Below are 15129 nucleotides of genomic sequence, written 5' to 3'. Positions count from 1 at the left end.
GCGGATTAACCAAACACAGTTATCCTGGCAGGATTGCCTGTAATCCTGGCAGGATAACTCGAACCAAACGCACCCTAAGAGTATAGTAGCCGGACTCTATATATATATATATATATATATATAAAATTTATTTATAAATATATATTTATCTATTATATAAGTATTTTATTGTTATATAGATATATTATTATATAATAATTTATTATATAATTTACTATTTATATTTATAAAATATAAAATATATAAATAAATGTTAAATAATTTAGACTATTGGTATTAAATATACTTATTGCACTACGATACCTACTAAAAATTATTTCACTAACTACTGGGAAACTACGATGCCTACTAAAAATTATTTCTTATTACATTAGGAAAGATAACTGCATTTATTTTATAACTAATTTTTAAAATTAAATTTTAAAATAACTACCCGCAGCATGATTTCTCTTCTCATTCACTAACTACTGGGGGACTACGATACCTACTAAAATTATTTTACTAACTAATGAAGGACTACTATGCCCACTAAAATTTTTTGATGTACTTATTACACCATTTAATTCTGAAATTGATTTTTATAACTAATTTTCAAAATTAAATTTTAAAATAACTACCCGCAGCATCGCGCGGGTCCCTTAACTAGTATGTTAATAATGATTAAAGAAATACGTGAAATAGTGCTACTATGTGAAAAAGAATTATAGAGCGTTTGATTGATTTTATCATCTAAGGTTGTCTGATATAAAATGATGTTTGACTAGTATTTTGTTGAAGTTCTGTCAATTATTATACATATTAAAATTATCAAAAGTATTTATCTCATTATTTTGTTAAAAGAATAAACTTTTGAATATAATAATAAATATTATAATTTAAATTGAATGATTACGCACTACTGCGTTGATTGCTGCGATATGAATAGTCGTCTTGATTTGAGGATCAAAATAAAAGGGAGTGGTGAATTGTTTTAAATGCCTTTGGATTTTGCCATATAGAGTTTTGGCATTTATTTTTAGCACATATTAAAACATGTCCCCTGAAAAAATTTTATTTTAAAACTAGCCTCAATAAATTTATAATTGTAAAAATGGCTCTACTCCTGCCACGCAGGCGCCACGCAAGCGCCTTATGGGCAGGCTGGGAGCCTGGTTGGCAAGTTGAACACGGTGAATCATTCACTGTGGCCCATGAGGCACTTGCATGGCGCATACGTCGCAGGAGTAGGACCATTTTTGCAATTATAACAGTAAATGATTCACCGTGTTCAACTTGCCAACCAGGCTCTCAGTCCGCCCACGAGGCGCTTGCGTGGCGCCTGCGTGGCAAGAGTAGAGCCATTTTTGTAATTATAAATTTATTGGGACTAGTTTTAAAATAAAATTTTTTCAGAAAATCATTTGCAAAAAAAGCCCTCCATTTTGGTTTATGTGTGTGTTTTAGATAATTAAACTATTCAATTTTACCTCAATAAATTCAACTCTAACTAAAAGTGAATAAAGCTACAAATAAGTTCTAAAAGGAATCAAGTGTGGTCTTTTCGACCTTGGAAGCATAAACAGTTTCAAATCATGAAGCTCTACTCCTTGCAATTTGCGTTCCTTGAGTTCTTTCCAAATTTGAGAGAATTTTAAACAAAAAAAAATCAAAATAAAATATTAGTCCAAATTTTACTATTATTTGTTATCATCAAAATTTATTTGTAGATTAGGACCACTGGGCCACTAATATATTTTTTTTTTTTATGATGACAAATAATGTGATATAATAAAAAACAAATAGTAGATAGATAATAAATGGAAAAGGAAATTAAACTTTATCGTCACCAGAGTGCTCTGGCCTCAGATTGTGCAAGATATCAAAATTTATCAAATTCATAACAATGATCAAAGCATACATGATATCAATTATATCGAAATCAAAGCATATATCATATCAATAATCATATTAAATTTAAAGCATACGTGATATCAATAATCATATTAAACTAGTGTAGCAACCCGCGCAATGCGGCGGATAAATAATAGAAGAAATAACAAAAAATATTGAAGAGGGAGAAGAAAGGAGTTTGGAAAATAAAAATTCTAAGTGTGTTTTATTTTTCGGTAGGGAAATGTATGAATTGAAGTAACCAATATGATCATTGAAAATTGATAACGGCCCAGAATTACCATTCAAACAAAAACAAACGTCGAATGAAGATGGAAATGATAATGTTACGATGACGATAAAAATCTCATAGAAGTTTGCAGGAGTTTGCACCCTTTTGGGTATGGGATGGTCAGAAGTTATGGACCAAAACTGCCACATCAATTATGAAATCAAAATTAACCTCTAAATTAATCAAAATAATGCACATAAATCAAATTCTTGATTGATACAACCACCATATCGAAAATAATGCAAGTAAATTAAATTATAAATAGATACGCAGTAAGAATTTGAGATTAAAATAAAAAAAAAAGAAAATTTAGGTTTAGAATTTTCGTTTCCCAAACCTATCCCTCGATCCGTCCATTATCACTGTCCAATTAGCTTCCTCTATTGAAAAAACCGTTCGTTTACCTTCTTTTTTCATAAATCCGAAGAAATCGACATAAATAGAAACCTTAAAAGCACTCTCTTGATCCGAGGGGGGGGTCAGGTCAAGTCGGATTGGCACAGATTAGGGCTCGCAGGACTCCCTTGCTCTTCCCCAATCTCTAGATCTGAAAATAGTAACTACTCATCTTCTCATCTTTTAATTTTGCATGTTAGAAATAATTTGAGGGGGAAGAAAGCACTAATATTGAAGAGGAAACACTCAAGAACGTATAAATTAAAAGCACATTGATTATACGTCATTGAATAGAGAGGAAGGGAGGGCAAAAGTTAAGAGTAAAGATCAATTCAAAAAAAGAGTCAGTGAGGGTGAAGAAAAACTTGCCACGTGGCAAAATCATTGGAAATTCATATAGGTTAATAGATAATAGATTTGAAGCATACATGAATGAGCAAGCATCAATGAGTTAAGCAACTCAAGCATATGTCACAAATAAGGTATCTTTATATCACATATTTCTCCCCCTTTGGCGTCATAAAAAAGAAATCAACCAAGATTAAGTATAAAAGAAAAGAAACATAAACAATAAGCATAAAGTGAAAAATACAATAAAAAAAGTTCAATATCAAACATAAAAACCAACAAAACGGGCCACTAGGCCACAATGCTAGAGACAAAGAGGTAAACTAAATCCTAATCTTCACCGTCGCCGTCTCGATCATCCTTATCTCGACTCGTATTAATATACAGATGGATCTAATTCGTAATATTTTTTTTTTTTTGAGAAAAGTAATATTAAAAAATTAGCCATTATTTTCGCATCAATTAAATACAAGATTTGTTATGTTATTTAAAGGTTGAATTTCGACACCAAAAAGACCTTTTAATATCATTGGTGTGCACTCCTTATTATTTTTCTAATCGTTTATCTAATAGTGGTGACTTTAAATTAATCGAGCATAAATTATTTTATTTTATTTTAAAAATTTAAAATATTGTATGACAAATTCTAAATTTTGGATGCCAATTTTTAACAAATCAAAAAACAACTATTCATTTATTTTTGATTTTAGGGTCGATTAAAATTTGGCTAAAACATACTAGCTTTTTAAAAAATATATGTTTTTCATACTTAACTTTTTTTCTACATATTACAAAACATTTTTTAATTTTAAAATAAAAGTTTAAATCATATTTTAGTATTATTTCTAAGACATTGTTGTGTAATCAACTTGTATCAGTAGCTATAATTCGCGTTCTCTGCACGAATCCAACTTCGTATCCAATAGAAATCGAGATTCTTAGCCCACCGGTCCACAACACATCTTATACTCCCTCCGAACAAAACCCTAACCCTAGCATTTCCAAAGTGCGGCGGCTGCGGAGGAGGAGGAGAGAACCCCCCGAGAAACCCTAACCCTCGATCGCATCATCCCCCCTTCTCCCTCATCCCCGTTTCCCTCTCCAATGGCGGAGGGCGACGAGTCCGCGCCGCCGACGAGCGAGATGGCCGAGCCGTCGCTCCAGCGCACGCTCATCAAGTCGATCGTCTCGTCCTCCGCCGCGGCGGCGGCGGAGGAGTTGGTGGGGCGGAGGGTGGTGGTCGGGGGGTGGGTGAAGACGGGGAGGGAGCAGGGGAAGGGCACCTTCGCCTTCCTCGAGCTCAACGACGGGTCGTGCCTCGCCAACCTCCAGGTCATCGTCGACGCCAAGGTCCATCCCCTCTCCGAGCTCGTGCCCACGGGGACCTGCGTCCTCGTCGAGGGCGAGCTCAAGAAGCCACCCGAGGGCACCAAGCAGCGCATCGAGCTCCGCGTCGACAAGGTCCTCGCGCTCGGCCCCGTCGACTCCAAGTACCCGCTCCCCAAGACCCGGCTCACCCTTGAGAACCTCCGCGAGGTCGTACACCTCCGCGCGCGCACCAACACGGTAGCCTCTTCCTCATCCAATCCCAAAAGAAGCATCTTTTGATGCCCATTCGTACATAATAATCTCTCGTGTTATCCCTTTTTTTCTTTGACATGAATTAAAGATGGAGGATTTTTGGCAAGTGGTAATTTTAGTTGTAGAAAGAGAAAAGATATGAAAGATGATTAATTTTTCTTGAAGCAATATTTTGGAATTTTGTTAATGCGAATTCTATGGATCTATCCTCACTCATGAGAAAAGAGTAATCTTGGGATCGACTTATTTATTGAAATCAAAAGTCGAGAAATTTGATTAGCTTCATGGTAATACTATATAGTGGAAACATGTTAAAAGATGATTACTTTTCTTCGGTTGCTGAAAATCTAAAGTGCAATTTTGAATATATTATTTGTTTAAGTGGAGACTGTGGATCTATCTATGTCCACAAAGAAGAAAAATGTGCTCTTGGACAAACCTAAAGATTGAGATGACAATAGAACTATGGATTGTCTTATTTATTTAACTTTTTTTTAATTAGAACTTCAGAGTTCAGAACTTTGAATATATGATATCTGCTCGGCACATTACTGGGTTTTAACTTGGCATTCATGTCTACGATGTGGATGAATTAGTTTGTTGGGTGCATTGAACTTTGCTAATCATTGTTGGGACACAAGAGTTCTTTTTCCTGGTGCTCTGATGCTCAGATGCCTATACACTAATTGATTCACGTAGACATCTTGCTGATATTTTATGTTTATAAGCTTCTGGCTTGTTTTTGTATTTTTACATTTTGCTGCATTGAGAATATCGATGTGATATGAAAATAAATGCATTTTAGTGAATATCTAGCCCCTTCCATAATTGAAATGCATACTTGAATTTTCTTTTTGTCAACCCTCGGTGTTTTTATGCCATAATTATTTTTCAAAAGTCTCCTTGACTATCTTTATATATTTACTAACATCCATAGAAGTAATCATCCATGTCGGTCATTTAAGCATCTTACGCACGTACTAATGTCTACGGAAATCTTTCTTTCGTGTTAGTGGTTTACTTGTTTCACAGCAAACATTTTAAGTTCTTTAAAGTTCTTGTTTATTTCGCCACAATTGTTTGGTTTTTCTGTTAAAAGAATTTAATCAATAACTGAATACGGGATACCTTCTTACTTTAATTTCTAGTATCACCCAGATATCTGCAGTTGCTCGGATCAGAGATGAGCTGGCTTATGGCACGCACACATTCTTCAGGAAAAACGGTTTCCGCTATGTGCATACACCTATAATTACAACAAGTGACTGTGAGGGTGCTGGCGAGATGTTTCAAGTTACAACACTTTTTAGCCTTGCTGAAAAGACTGAGAAAGAACTAAAGCAGAATCCTCCACCGTCAGAATCTGAGGTTGAGGCTGCTAAGGTTCTTGTCAAGGAGAAAGGAGAGGCAGTCGCGCAATTAAAATCATCAAAAGCTAGCAAGGAAGAAATTAGTGCCTCTGTTGCTGAACTAACAAAAGCAAAAGAGAATTTATCAAGACTGGAAGAGAGATTTAAGTTGAAACCCGGGATTCCCCGCAAGGATGATGGTGGAATTGCTTTTGAGAATGACTTTTTTAAGCGTCAAGCTTTTCTCACCGTGTCTGGCCAACTTCAGGTCGAGACCTATGCTTGCGCTCTTGGTAATGTTTATACCTTTGGGCCAACTTTTCGGGCTGAGAACTCTCACACATCACGACATTTGGCAGAGTTTTGGATGGTTGAGCCAGAGATGGCCTTTGCTAACCTGCAGGTACGTAATATGAATTGTATTTTGGCGCAACTATGACAATATACAGTTGTTACTGTGTGTAGTTTAGCAAGTGCTATTTTTTTCGTCCTTTGACAAAAGATATGCGACTTTTGCCATTATTGTTCGATGTAGAACTGAGGGGATTTGAAAGGTGCAAGAACCAATTATAGGTCTATTAATTGAGAGCATATGTTGTAATGTACTGCAGGATGATATGAACTATGCAGAAAGCTATGTAAAATTCCTTTGTCAGTGGTTGCTTGACCACTGTCTTGAAGATATGGAGTTTATGGTGAAAAATTATGATAAGACAGCGATTGAGCGCCTGAAGCTGGTTGCGTCAGTGCCTTTCGAGCATATTTCATACACGAAGGCTGTGCAGCTTTTGAAGAATGTCACCGACAAAGAGTTTGAGAACAAGGTTGAATGGGGAATTGACTTAGCATCTGAGCATGAAAGGTATGGAAATTAGAAATTGTCATTTGGTTTTGCACTTGCTTCCTTTTTCTCTTTTTTTCTTTTTTTGGGGCGGGGAGCGGCAGGAGGTGGGTGGGTGGGGTGGGATTGATCATTTGATGAAACTGATGATGCTTTCTTCACTTACAAAGGTACCTGACTGAGGTGATATTTAAGAAGCCAGTCATTGTTTATAACTATCCGAAAGGAATAAAGGCATTTTATATGAGGCTTAATGATGACCAAAAGACTGTGGCTGCGATGGATGTTCTCGTGCCCAAGGTATGTGTTTTGTCTTCTGGATCAGAACAGGATCAACCCTTTTCTCTTCATCTCTTTTTAGTAAAGAACATTGTTGTAGCTAGTATCTTGTTGGCAGTCGAGGTCTTCAATCATATAGGTTATTTGTTGATTCTTTTTTCTTGCTGCAATGATAACACTTTTGGGCCATGTTGTGATCACATTTTTGCCGGCTAAAGCCCTAAGATATCACACTTCGTGCAAAACTGCTGAAACTTAAGGCTATCTTTTCAGATACCCTTTTTAACCCCACTTTAATTAATACATCACAAGTCATAACTCGACCATGGGCTTCTTCTAATGGAATACCTAACAGCCTCCTATTATAGTTGCACTAATGTAATTCGCTCTAAAATTATTTGTTTTGTTTCCTAGGTTGGTGAATTGATTGGAGGAAGCCAAAGAGAAGAGAGGATAGATGTTCTTAAGAGCAGGTATGATGTTCATCACCAACTGTATTTTTTATCGGCAGTATGTTTTGTAGCATATGTTCCGTCAATGCCATGTAGCATTTATTTCCTTTGAGATTATAGGAAAAGTAGGGAAGAAGAGACAATTCCGGACTTATGCCAATCAGGCTTTTGCAAAGCTTAGTGCTTTAGAGGCTTTAATTTCTTCAGCAGGTAATCATACAAGAAAGGCGATGGTGGATAATCATAGCTTCTCAGAAATCTTTGAAGCTTGATTAATTCTCATTTATATTAAGATTATTAATTGAAGTATGAGCCGGTCCATTTGGCCATTCCTAGTGTTAGGCATTAAATAAAGTCATGAATTGCAAAAAGTATGCTCCAGCCAATGTGAAACTGGATATCGGGAGAAAGAAAGATGGAAATTTGTCGACGGGTAGAATGTCATAGTTAGTAAAAAGTTCTTTATCAGCTTAATAGGAATATTTGCCTGCCGAGTTGTTACATCTGATAGACTTCTCATCCAGCTGAGTTTGAATTTGAGAATATTATTGTATACTTCATCTTTTTCTCCATTTACCGCCGATCTAGCGATATCTCAACAGCCTTCGATTTCCCTTCTTCTTAACTTTTAACTGTCCGTCAAGCACCTCAGAATTTTGTCCGTCTTGTCGTTTCATTAGTCAATCACTCATTACCTGGGAATCTTGATTGCGAAAGAAAATTAGTTAGCTTGTTAATTTTTTTTCTTTAATTCATATGTTTTTTGAACGGTTTTTCAGAATATTGGAATCTGGGTTGCCTCTAGAGCCGTACGAGTGGTACTTGGACCTGCGCCGCTATGGCACCGTCAAGCACTGCGGATTCGGCTTGGGCTTCGAGCGAATGATTATGTTCGCCACCGGCCTCGACAACATCAGAGACGTCATTCCTTTCCCGAGATATCCAGGGAAGGCCGATCTTTGAACGACAGCCCCTTCGATTTCTTCGTGAAGCAAATGGTGTTGGCGATCTATATTCAACTCATACAATGATATTTGACCTTAATTTATTAAGTTGTCGCAACGAGGTACTTAAATGAAAGATGTTATATTGTTGGGTTTTTCGTTATTTACGGACCATATGATTCTGTGGGCAATGGGCAAAACTGTGAGAGATTGGTGTTACTTGTGAGAGATTGGTGTTACTCGAGATAAATTTCTCATATGGTTTAAATGTTTTTAAACCATACGAAAATGGATATTTAAGATGAGATTAATATTTTGAGAATGAACTGCTTGAGTTCTCCTGTATATGAACTTCATGTCTCACTATAAAATATCCAAAACTTGGAGATCTCTCAATCAAATTAAAAACAAAAAAAAATTGTAAAGCTTGGAAGAGTGATTTAAGTGATGATTGAATGGATTCAGAGCAGAAGAAAAAGAGGAGAATCCGGGGGCAGAAAATGGGGTGATTTTTATGATTCGAGGCAGATTCGGGGTAGAGAAAAATTTTGACTAGCTCCGAATCCGTCCCAAAATTGTTTATTTTATTAAAATATACTCCTAAAAAGAATATATTTATGAAAAAAAATAACTATAAATAAGTTGGTGCTCTCAATTCTCGTAATTTAGTACCTTTTTTTTCTTCAATATGTATGTATGTGAAACTTTTAAATTTTTGTTGTGAATTATAAAATTTTTATGATTGATATTGTTAATTATATATAATTTAATAATATTATATAATACTATTAAAAACAAATTATTAATTTATATTTACAAAATCTTAATAATATTATAATTTGTAAAAAAAATAGTATTAGTTGGCGAGGTGGATTTAGGACGCCGGCGGAGATGGGTTATAAGATGGAGCGGATCATGGAATTAACTTTTTGACCCACACGAATTCGGGGTGGGAGGTGGAGCGGAACTTTAATAGTCAGGGTCGGAGGCAGTGCGGGACTCCTGCCTCCCGATCCCCCCCCAGTTTGAATTCTTAGTATTAGCCGTGTCAAACCTGGCCGACTGATATGATAATTTTTAATTTCAACATTTTATTATCTGTACAGAATGAAGTGATGAATTTTTTTTATGCTTGCTAGTATTGTTTTTTCGCGCTAAAAATATGTTCTTTTGTTTGTAAATGCTACAAATTCTGCTTGTCTAAACTAATTTTAGGGCAAACACTAATTTTCCAGTTATACTAGGAAATATACACCAGAGCTTGTTTATAGACTCTACATACTTGTATTATTTTCTTATAAGACATAACACTCTTCTGTAGAGCTATAAAAGGAAACTCAAAGACCTAAACCAACTAAAACAACCACAGAAGCACATTGAAGTGCTTTTTGACACCACACTCCACCACACAACAAGCAGCAGCAGCAGCAGCAACAAGAGTTACTGGCACTGCTGACTTATTCGTTACATTTTGCACACCATAACAACTACTAAACGAAACAGATGTCGTAAACCGGCCCGAGCTCTCTCACCCCGGCAACGGCATTCCGGCGGCGGCTTTCTTGACCGCAGGCCGCGCCACGATGCCCTCCCACCACGCCTTGACGTGCGGGTACGCGTCGAAGACCGACTTGCAGGGCGTGCCCATGAGGTAGTGAGTGTAGGGGAAGTGGCTGAGGTCCGCGAGGCTGACGAAGTCGCCCGCGAGGTACTTGTGCTTCGACAGGCGCGCCTCGTACACGTCGAGCACCTTCTTGAGCTTCTCGAGGCTGGCGTCGACGACCTTCTGGTCGCAGACGCCCCCGAACATCGGCGCGAACATGCACTGGTAGATGATCGGGGAGACCGCGGGGTTGTACTGATGCGCCTCGACGTCCAGCCAAACGTCGACCATCGCCGACTCCTCGAGGCTACCGTCCTTCAGGAGCGCCGACTTGTGCTTGCGCAGCACGTACCGCGAAATCGCTCTCGATTCTGAAAAAATTCAAAAGTTGTACATATGATATGCGCGTATGAGTACGTAGTCATGTACAAACATACGTACTTGTATATGTATCCGTACTCTTTTAACTCAAAAGTTTTAGAATTGAACCAGATCCCACAACCCATTGTTATACCTAAATATCACTGAATCGTTAATATGAAAATAATATAGTGGTATTATGATTCATGATGCACTAACACTTAAGATGCTACATCAGTGATGCGTCATCACTTTGATTTGGTTTTGAAAACTTTAAAACTTATAGATTTTGATGACGCAGCTTCAACCAAAGCATATTTTCACGTGAATTATTAATTAACACCATTGCTCCAAAATAATCTTTCTTAAAGATTATGAAAAGCAAAAGATAATGGTGGTGATTTTGGGGACCTCACTATAAAGTGTCACCTCATAAGTTATTTCTATTTAATTTTGTACATGTGACATAAATAAATGCTATCTTATATGCATACAATTCTTAAAAATATATATATATATATATATATATATATATATATATATATATATATATATATATATATATATATTTATTTATTTATTTATTTATTTATAATTAAAAAAATTATAATACTGATCAATTATATTGTTACCTGTGATGTTTATAATTCTGATTTATCAATAATAGTTTGAACAATCTAATGAGGTGCATTTAGCAATATTTACAATATATATAAAATAATAATTTGTAATTGACTTGGGTTACAAGTAGGATTAATTAAATTAATCACAAAAACCCTCTATGTTTTGCTTAATTAAATTGACCATAAAAATCGATTTGTTGAGTTTTTTTTTCCCACCCCAAAAAAAAAAAATTATGGGAAAAATTGCAATAAAAAAATTAAGTTAGTGGATTATCCTACACCAAATTAAAGTTGATGGATTAAATAGCAACCACAGTAAAGGTAAATGGGTTTTTACAGTTTAGTCCTAATAATAATAATAATTAAAAAAATGGGCTCACCAAAGAGCACTAGTTCCCCATCCTGGAAAGCAGGGACTTGGCCAAAGGGCTGCAAAAGTAAATTAAAGAAAAAGGTGAGGTTAATTAATCAAAAAATAAAAAAAAGGAAAAAAGTGAAATTAGGTCATTTTGATTTATTATTTTTTATTTTTGGTGGACACACTACTTTTTTATTTTATAATTTTGGTTGGAACTAGATGTTTAATCCATCAAATTTTTCTTCTAAAAAATATAATAATAAAATTATGGAGCAAGAATTAAACTTCTAACAATTCCAACCACAAAAGAAGAAGAAAAAAAAAATTCTATGTATTGACTAAGTCATCATTAAATATTTTATTTCGACGTTCAAACAAAACCTGAGAACTATAATAACCACTGAGAAAATAAAAAAAAAAAAATAAATTGTAAGTTTTAAAAACACAATAATTAAAATTTTAATTATCTTGTGGGGAATTATTCGTCCAAAATTATGTATACTTGAAGATGTCTTCAAATAAAAATGAAGTTGTATAATATAGGAAAAAAGAAAAAAAAAAAAGAAAAAGAGATACTAAATATTATTATTATTAAATATATTTTAATATTTTTAATTTATCATGGGAGTGTGTGTTTTATTTTTTTTTTAACGCTTTTAGGTACGTTGCTATGTTATTTTAATTTTTTTAATTTGTTTTATTTTTGATATTGGCGTACGTATTCTATTTTTATTGACTACGAGTTTTATTCGTCAAGAAGAAAGAAATAGAAAATACGTTTCTGGCGAGGTGGGCCGGACTCTTGTGCTCGCCGGTGGCGAAGTCGACGGGCACCACCTCGTACTCGGCGCCGACCTCCTCCAAGCACACGATCACGCGCGCGACGTTCGTCGACATCGCCGCCCCGTACACCTTCACCTTCCCCATATCTCTCTCTCTCCTTCTCGACCCCTCTCTCTCTCTTACTCTAAAATGTCAGTCGGAGATAAGATAGAGCGATGGGATCGAGAAAGGAGTGTTTTATATACTGCTGACATGACAGTCAACCAAAATGTCTCATTTGACGAGAAATTATTGCGTGCACCTGATTCATCGTATATACACGTAGAGTGCATATTCAGAGTCTCAAATTTGAAATTTTAATTTAGTAAACTTATTCTATAAACATTCAAATATTTGAAATACATAAAAAAAATATAATTACTTATATATATTTTGAAATAAATAAAAAATATATAAAATAAAATTTTCATGCAACCAAACAGGCGGTTGTAATATAATTTAAACTCCTGAATTATTATAAAAGTAAAATTCTAAGTACAGTAAATAAATTATACGCCGAAAACACCGGGTGCAGGCAACAATTTGTTTACTACTTTAAACCAACCCACCAGAAGCTTCGAGTGAGTACTTTCCATATTTTAATTTTATTTTAACTTTTTCTTAATTTATTCTCCACGTTGAGGGATTCCCCTATGTAGATCTATCTATAATCTATAAACATCTATTTTATTCCTCAATAACTTCAATCTTGACACGTGGCAGCGGGGCGGGGCGCATGACGCGCGGGCGAGGGCGCGATATGTATCTAAAAATTTAAAATAATAAATCACGCTACTGAGAAAGATATGCTTTAAATAATAAATAATTAACAATAATCTCTAATGCAAAAGGAAAATTTATTTTTTAGGATTTTCACACCATATATTGAAATTATAGAAAAATAAAGTCTGTTAGAGAAAATTTATTTTTAAGATTTTCACACCTCTAATTTGTTATAAAGAACTTACGTATTCGCGGTTTCTATTTCTATTTTTATTCTTATATTTAAAATTTTAAATACGGAATGAGAAAAATAGGCGTTAATTTTTCCGCCGAAAAATGGGTCTATCGACACACCCAAATTTGAATCTGTTATAGAAAACTTACTTTTGAAATTAAATAGAAAATTTTATTTTTTAGGATTTTCACACCATATATTGGAATTATAGAAAAATAAAATTCGTTAGAAAAAAATATTTTGAAATTAAATAGAAAAATAAAACCCGCTTTCTTAAAAAGAAAATATATTTTAAAATTAAATAGATAATATCTAAAAAAGATATTTTAAAATTAAATAGGAAAATATCTTTTATAAGATTTTCACACCCGTAATCTGTTATAAAAAAACTTAATTTCTGAAATTAAATAAAATTTTATTTTTAGGATTTTAGCACCATATATTGAAATTATAGAAAAATAAATCAGTTAGAAAAAATTATTTGAATTAATAGAAAATAAAATCCGTTTCTTAAAAAATATATATTTGAATTAAATAGTTAATATCTAAAAGAGATATTTTAAATTAAATGGGAATAATACCTTTTATAAGGATTTTCCACCGTAATTATTATAGAAAAACTTACTTTGAAATTAAATAGAAAAATTTATTTTTTAGGATTTTCACACAGCAGAATTACGTATTCATTGCGGTCTATGTATTTTTTTTTATTTTATTATTTAAATTTTAAATACGAAAAAGTGAAATGGGCGTAACTTTTTGCCAAAAATGGTCGTCGAACGCCCAAATTTGTTATAGAAAGCTTAACTTTTGATTAAATAGAAAAATAAATCGTTTTCTCTAAAAAGAAAATATATTATCTGAAATTAAATAGATAGAAAATAAAATCCGTTCTTAAAAAAAAATATATTTTGAAATTAAATAGATAATATCTAAAATTAGAAAAATAAAATTCGTTTTCTTAAAAAGAAAATATATTTTAAAATTAAATAGATAATATCTAAAAATCATGTATGATTTATGTTGCATCATGAAGAACCATTCATCATGCTCATCAGAAAAAAAAAAAATCACCGCCAAACAAAAAAAAAACATAGACCATCCATAATGCTCAACGGGAAAAAAAAGAATAACTTCAAAATTTAAAAAATAACTTACTTAGCTTGTCTTCCCAATTACTTGAAGAATGATTCAATCGTTGATCTTATGCCAAGTTACTTGAAGACAAATAGATCTTGATTATAATTTTCTTTCCTGCAATTACTTAAAGACAAATAGAATATGCTCCCTCTTCCCAATTACTTGAAGAATGATTTAATCGTTGATCCCATGTCCAGTTACTTAAAGGCGAATAAATCTTGATTATACCCTGCTTTCCTGCAATAACTTGAAGACAAATAGAATATGCTCCACATTGCTTGAAGATGAATAAATCTTTATTAGCCATATTTATTTGTGATGAGAGAGTGGAGAGGAACGAAAAATGAAAAATATGAGCGGGAATAAAATTATGGGAAGGAAATGTGATGAGAGAGCGGAGAGGTCGAAAAATGAAAAATATGAGCGGGAATTAATGTAAAAAAAAAAAATATTTTGAAATTAAATAGAAAAATAAAATTTGTTATCTTAAAAAGAAAAGATATTTTGAAATTCGAAAATTAATATATAAAAGAAAAATATTTTTAAATTATAGGAAAATAAAATCCGTTAGGAAAATTTTTTTTGAAATTAAATAGAAAAATAAAATCCTTTATCTTAAAAAGAAAATATATTTTGAAATTAAATAAATAATATCTAAAAAAGATATTTTAAAATAAAATAGGAAAATATCTTTTATAGGATTTTCACACCCGTAATCTGTTATAGAAAACTTACTTTTGAAATTAAATAAAAAAATTTATATTTTAGGATTTTCACATCAGTAATCTGTTATAGAGAACTTACGTATTCATTGCGATTTTTCGTACGGAAAGAGAAAAATGGGCGCTAATTTTTCCGCCGAAAAATGGGTCTGTCGACAGACCCAAATTTGAATATACGTGCTTTTATATATA

General features: G+C 33.6%; 2 protein-coding genes across 2 annotated transcripts; one reads left to right on the top strand and one right to left on the bottom strand.

The window, feature by feature from the left end:
• On the top strand, positions 3819-8573 carry LOC109728121 (asparagine--tRNA ligase, cytoplasmic 1-like). Its single transcript, XM_020258447.1, has 6 exons — positions 3819-4471; positions 5645-6238; positions 6447-6697; positions 6847-6976; positions 7370-7428; positions 8187-8573. The coding sequence occupies exons 1-6, from the start codon at positions 4010-4012 to the stop codon at positions 8368-8370; spliced, it is 1680 nt and encodes a 559-aa protein (XP_020114036.1). The 5' UTR covers positions 3819-4009; the 3' UTR covers positions 8371-8573.
• LOC109727752 (probable glutathione S-transferase GSTF1) lies at positions 9553-12267 on the bottom strand. Its single transcript, XM_020257926.1, has 3 exons — positions 12073-12267; positions 11318-11366; positions 9553-10325 (listed from the first exon to the last, which is right to left on the bottom strand). The coding sequence occupies exons 1-3, from the start codon at positions 12220-12222 to the stop codon at positions 9880-9882; spliced, it is 645 nt and encodes a 214-aa protein (XP_020113515.1). The 5' UTR covers positions 12223-12267; the 3' UTR covers positions 9553-9879.

Source organism: Ananas comosus, linkage group 23 (genome assembly GCF_001540865.1).
Source record: "Ananas comosus cultivar F153 linkage group 23, ASM154086v1, whole genome shotgun sequence".
In the NCBI taxonomy this organism is placed as follows: domain Eukaryota; kingdom Viridiplantae; phylum Streptophyta; class Magnoliopsida; order Poales; family Bromeliaceae; genus Ananas; species Ananas comosus.
The sequence above is the reverse complement of the archived record's forward strand: the minus strand, read 5'-3'. Positions and strand labels throughout refer to the sequence as shown.

Coding starts and splice junctions, on each gene's coding strand:
- LOC109728121 (XM_020258447.1), top strand. CDS start 4,010: ATGGCGGAGGGCGACGAGTCCGCGCCGCCGACGAGCGAGATGGCCGAG. Junction 4,472..5,644: donor TCCGCGCGCGCACCAACACG/GTAGCCTCTTCC, acceptor AGTATCACCCAG/ATATCTGCAGTTGCTCGGAT. Junction 6,698..6,846: donor TTAGCATCTGAGCATGAAAG/GTATGGAAATTA, acceptor TCACTTACAAAG/GTACCTGACTGAGGTGATAT.
- LOC109727752 (XM_020257926.1), bottom strand. CDS start 12,222: ATGGGGAAGGTGAAGGTGTACGGGGCGGCGATGTCGACGAACGTCGCG. Junction 11,367..12,072: donor CGGCCCACCTCGCCAGAAAC/GTATTTTCTATT, acceptor TTACTTTTGCAG/CCCTTTGGCCAAGTCCCTGC. Junction 10,326..11,317: donor TGGGGAACTAGTGCTCTTTG/GTGAGCCCATTT, acceptor GAATTTTTTCAG/AATCGAGAGCGATTTCGCGG.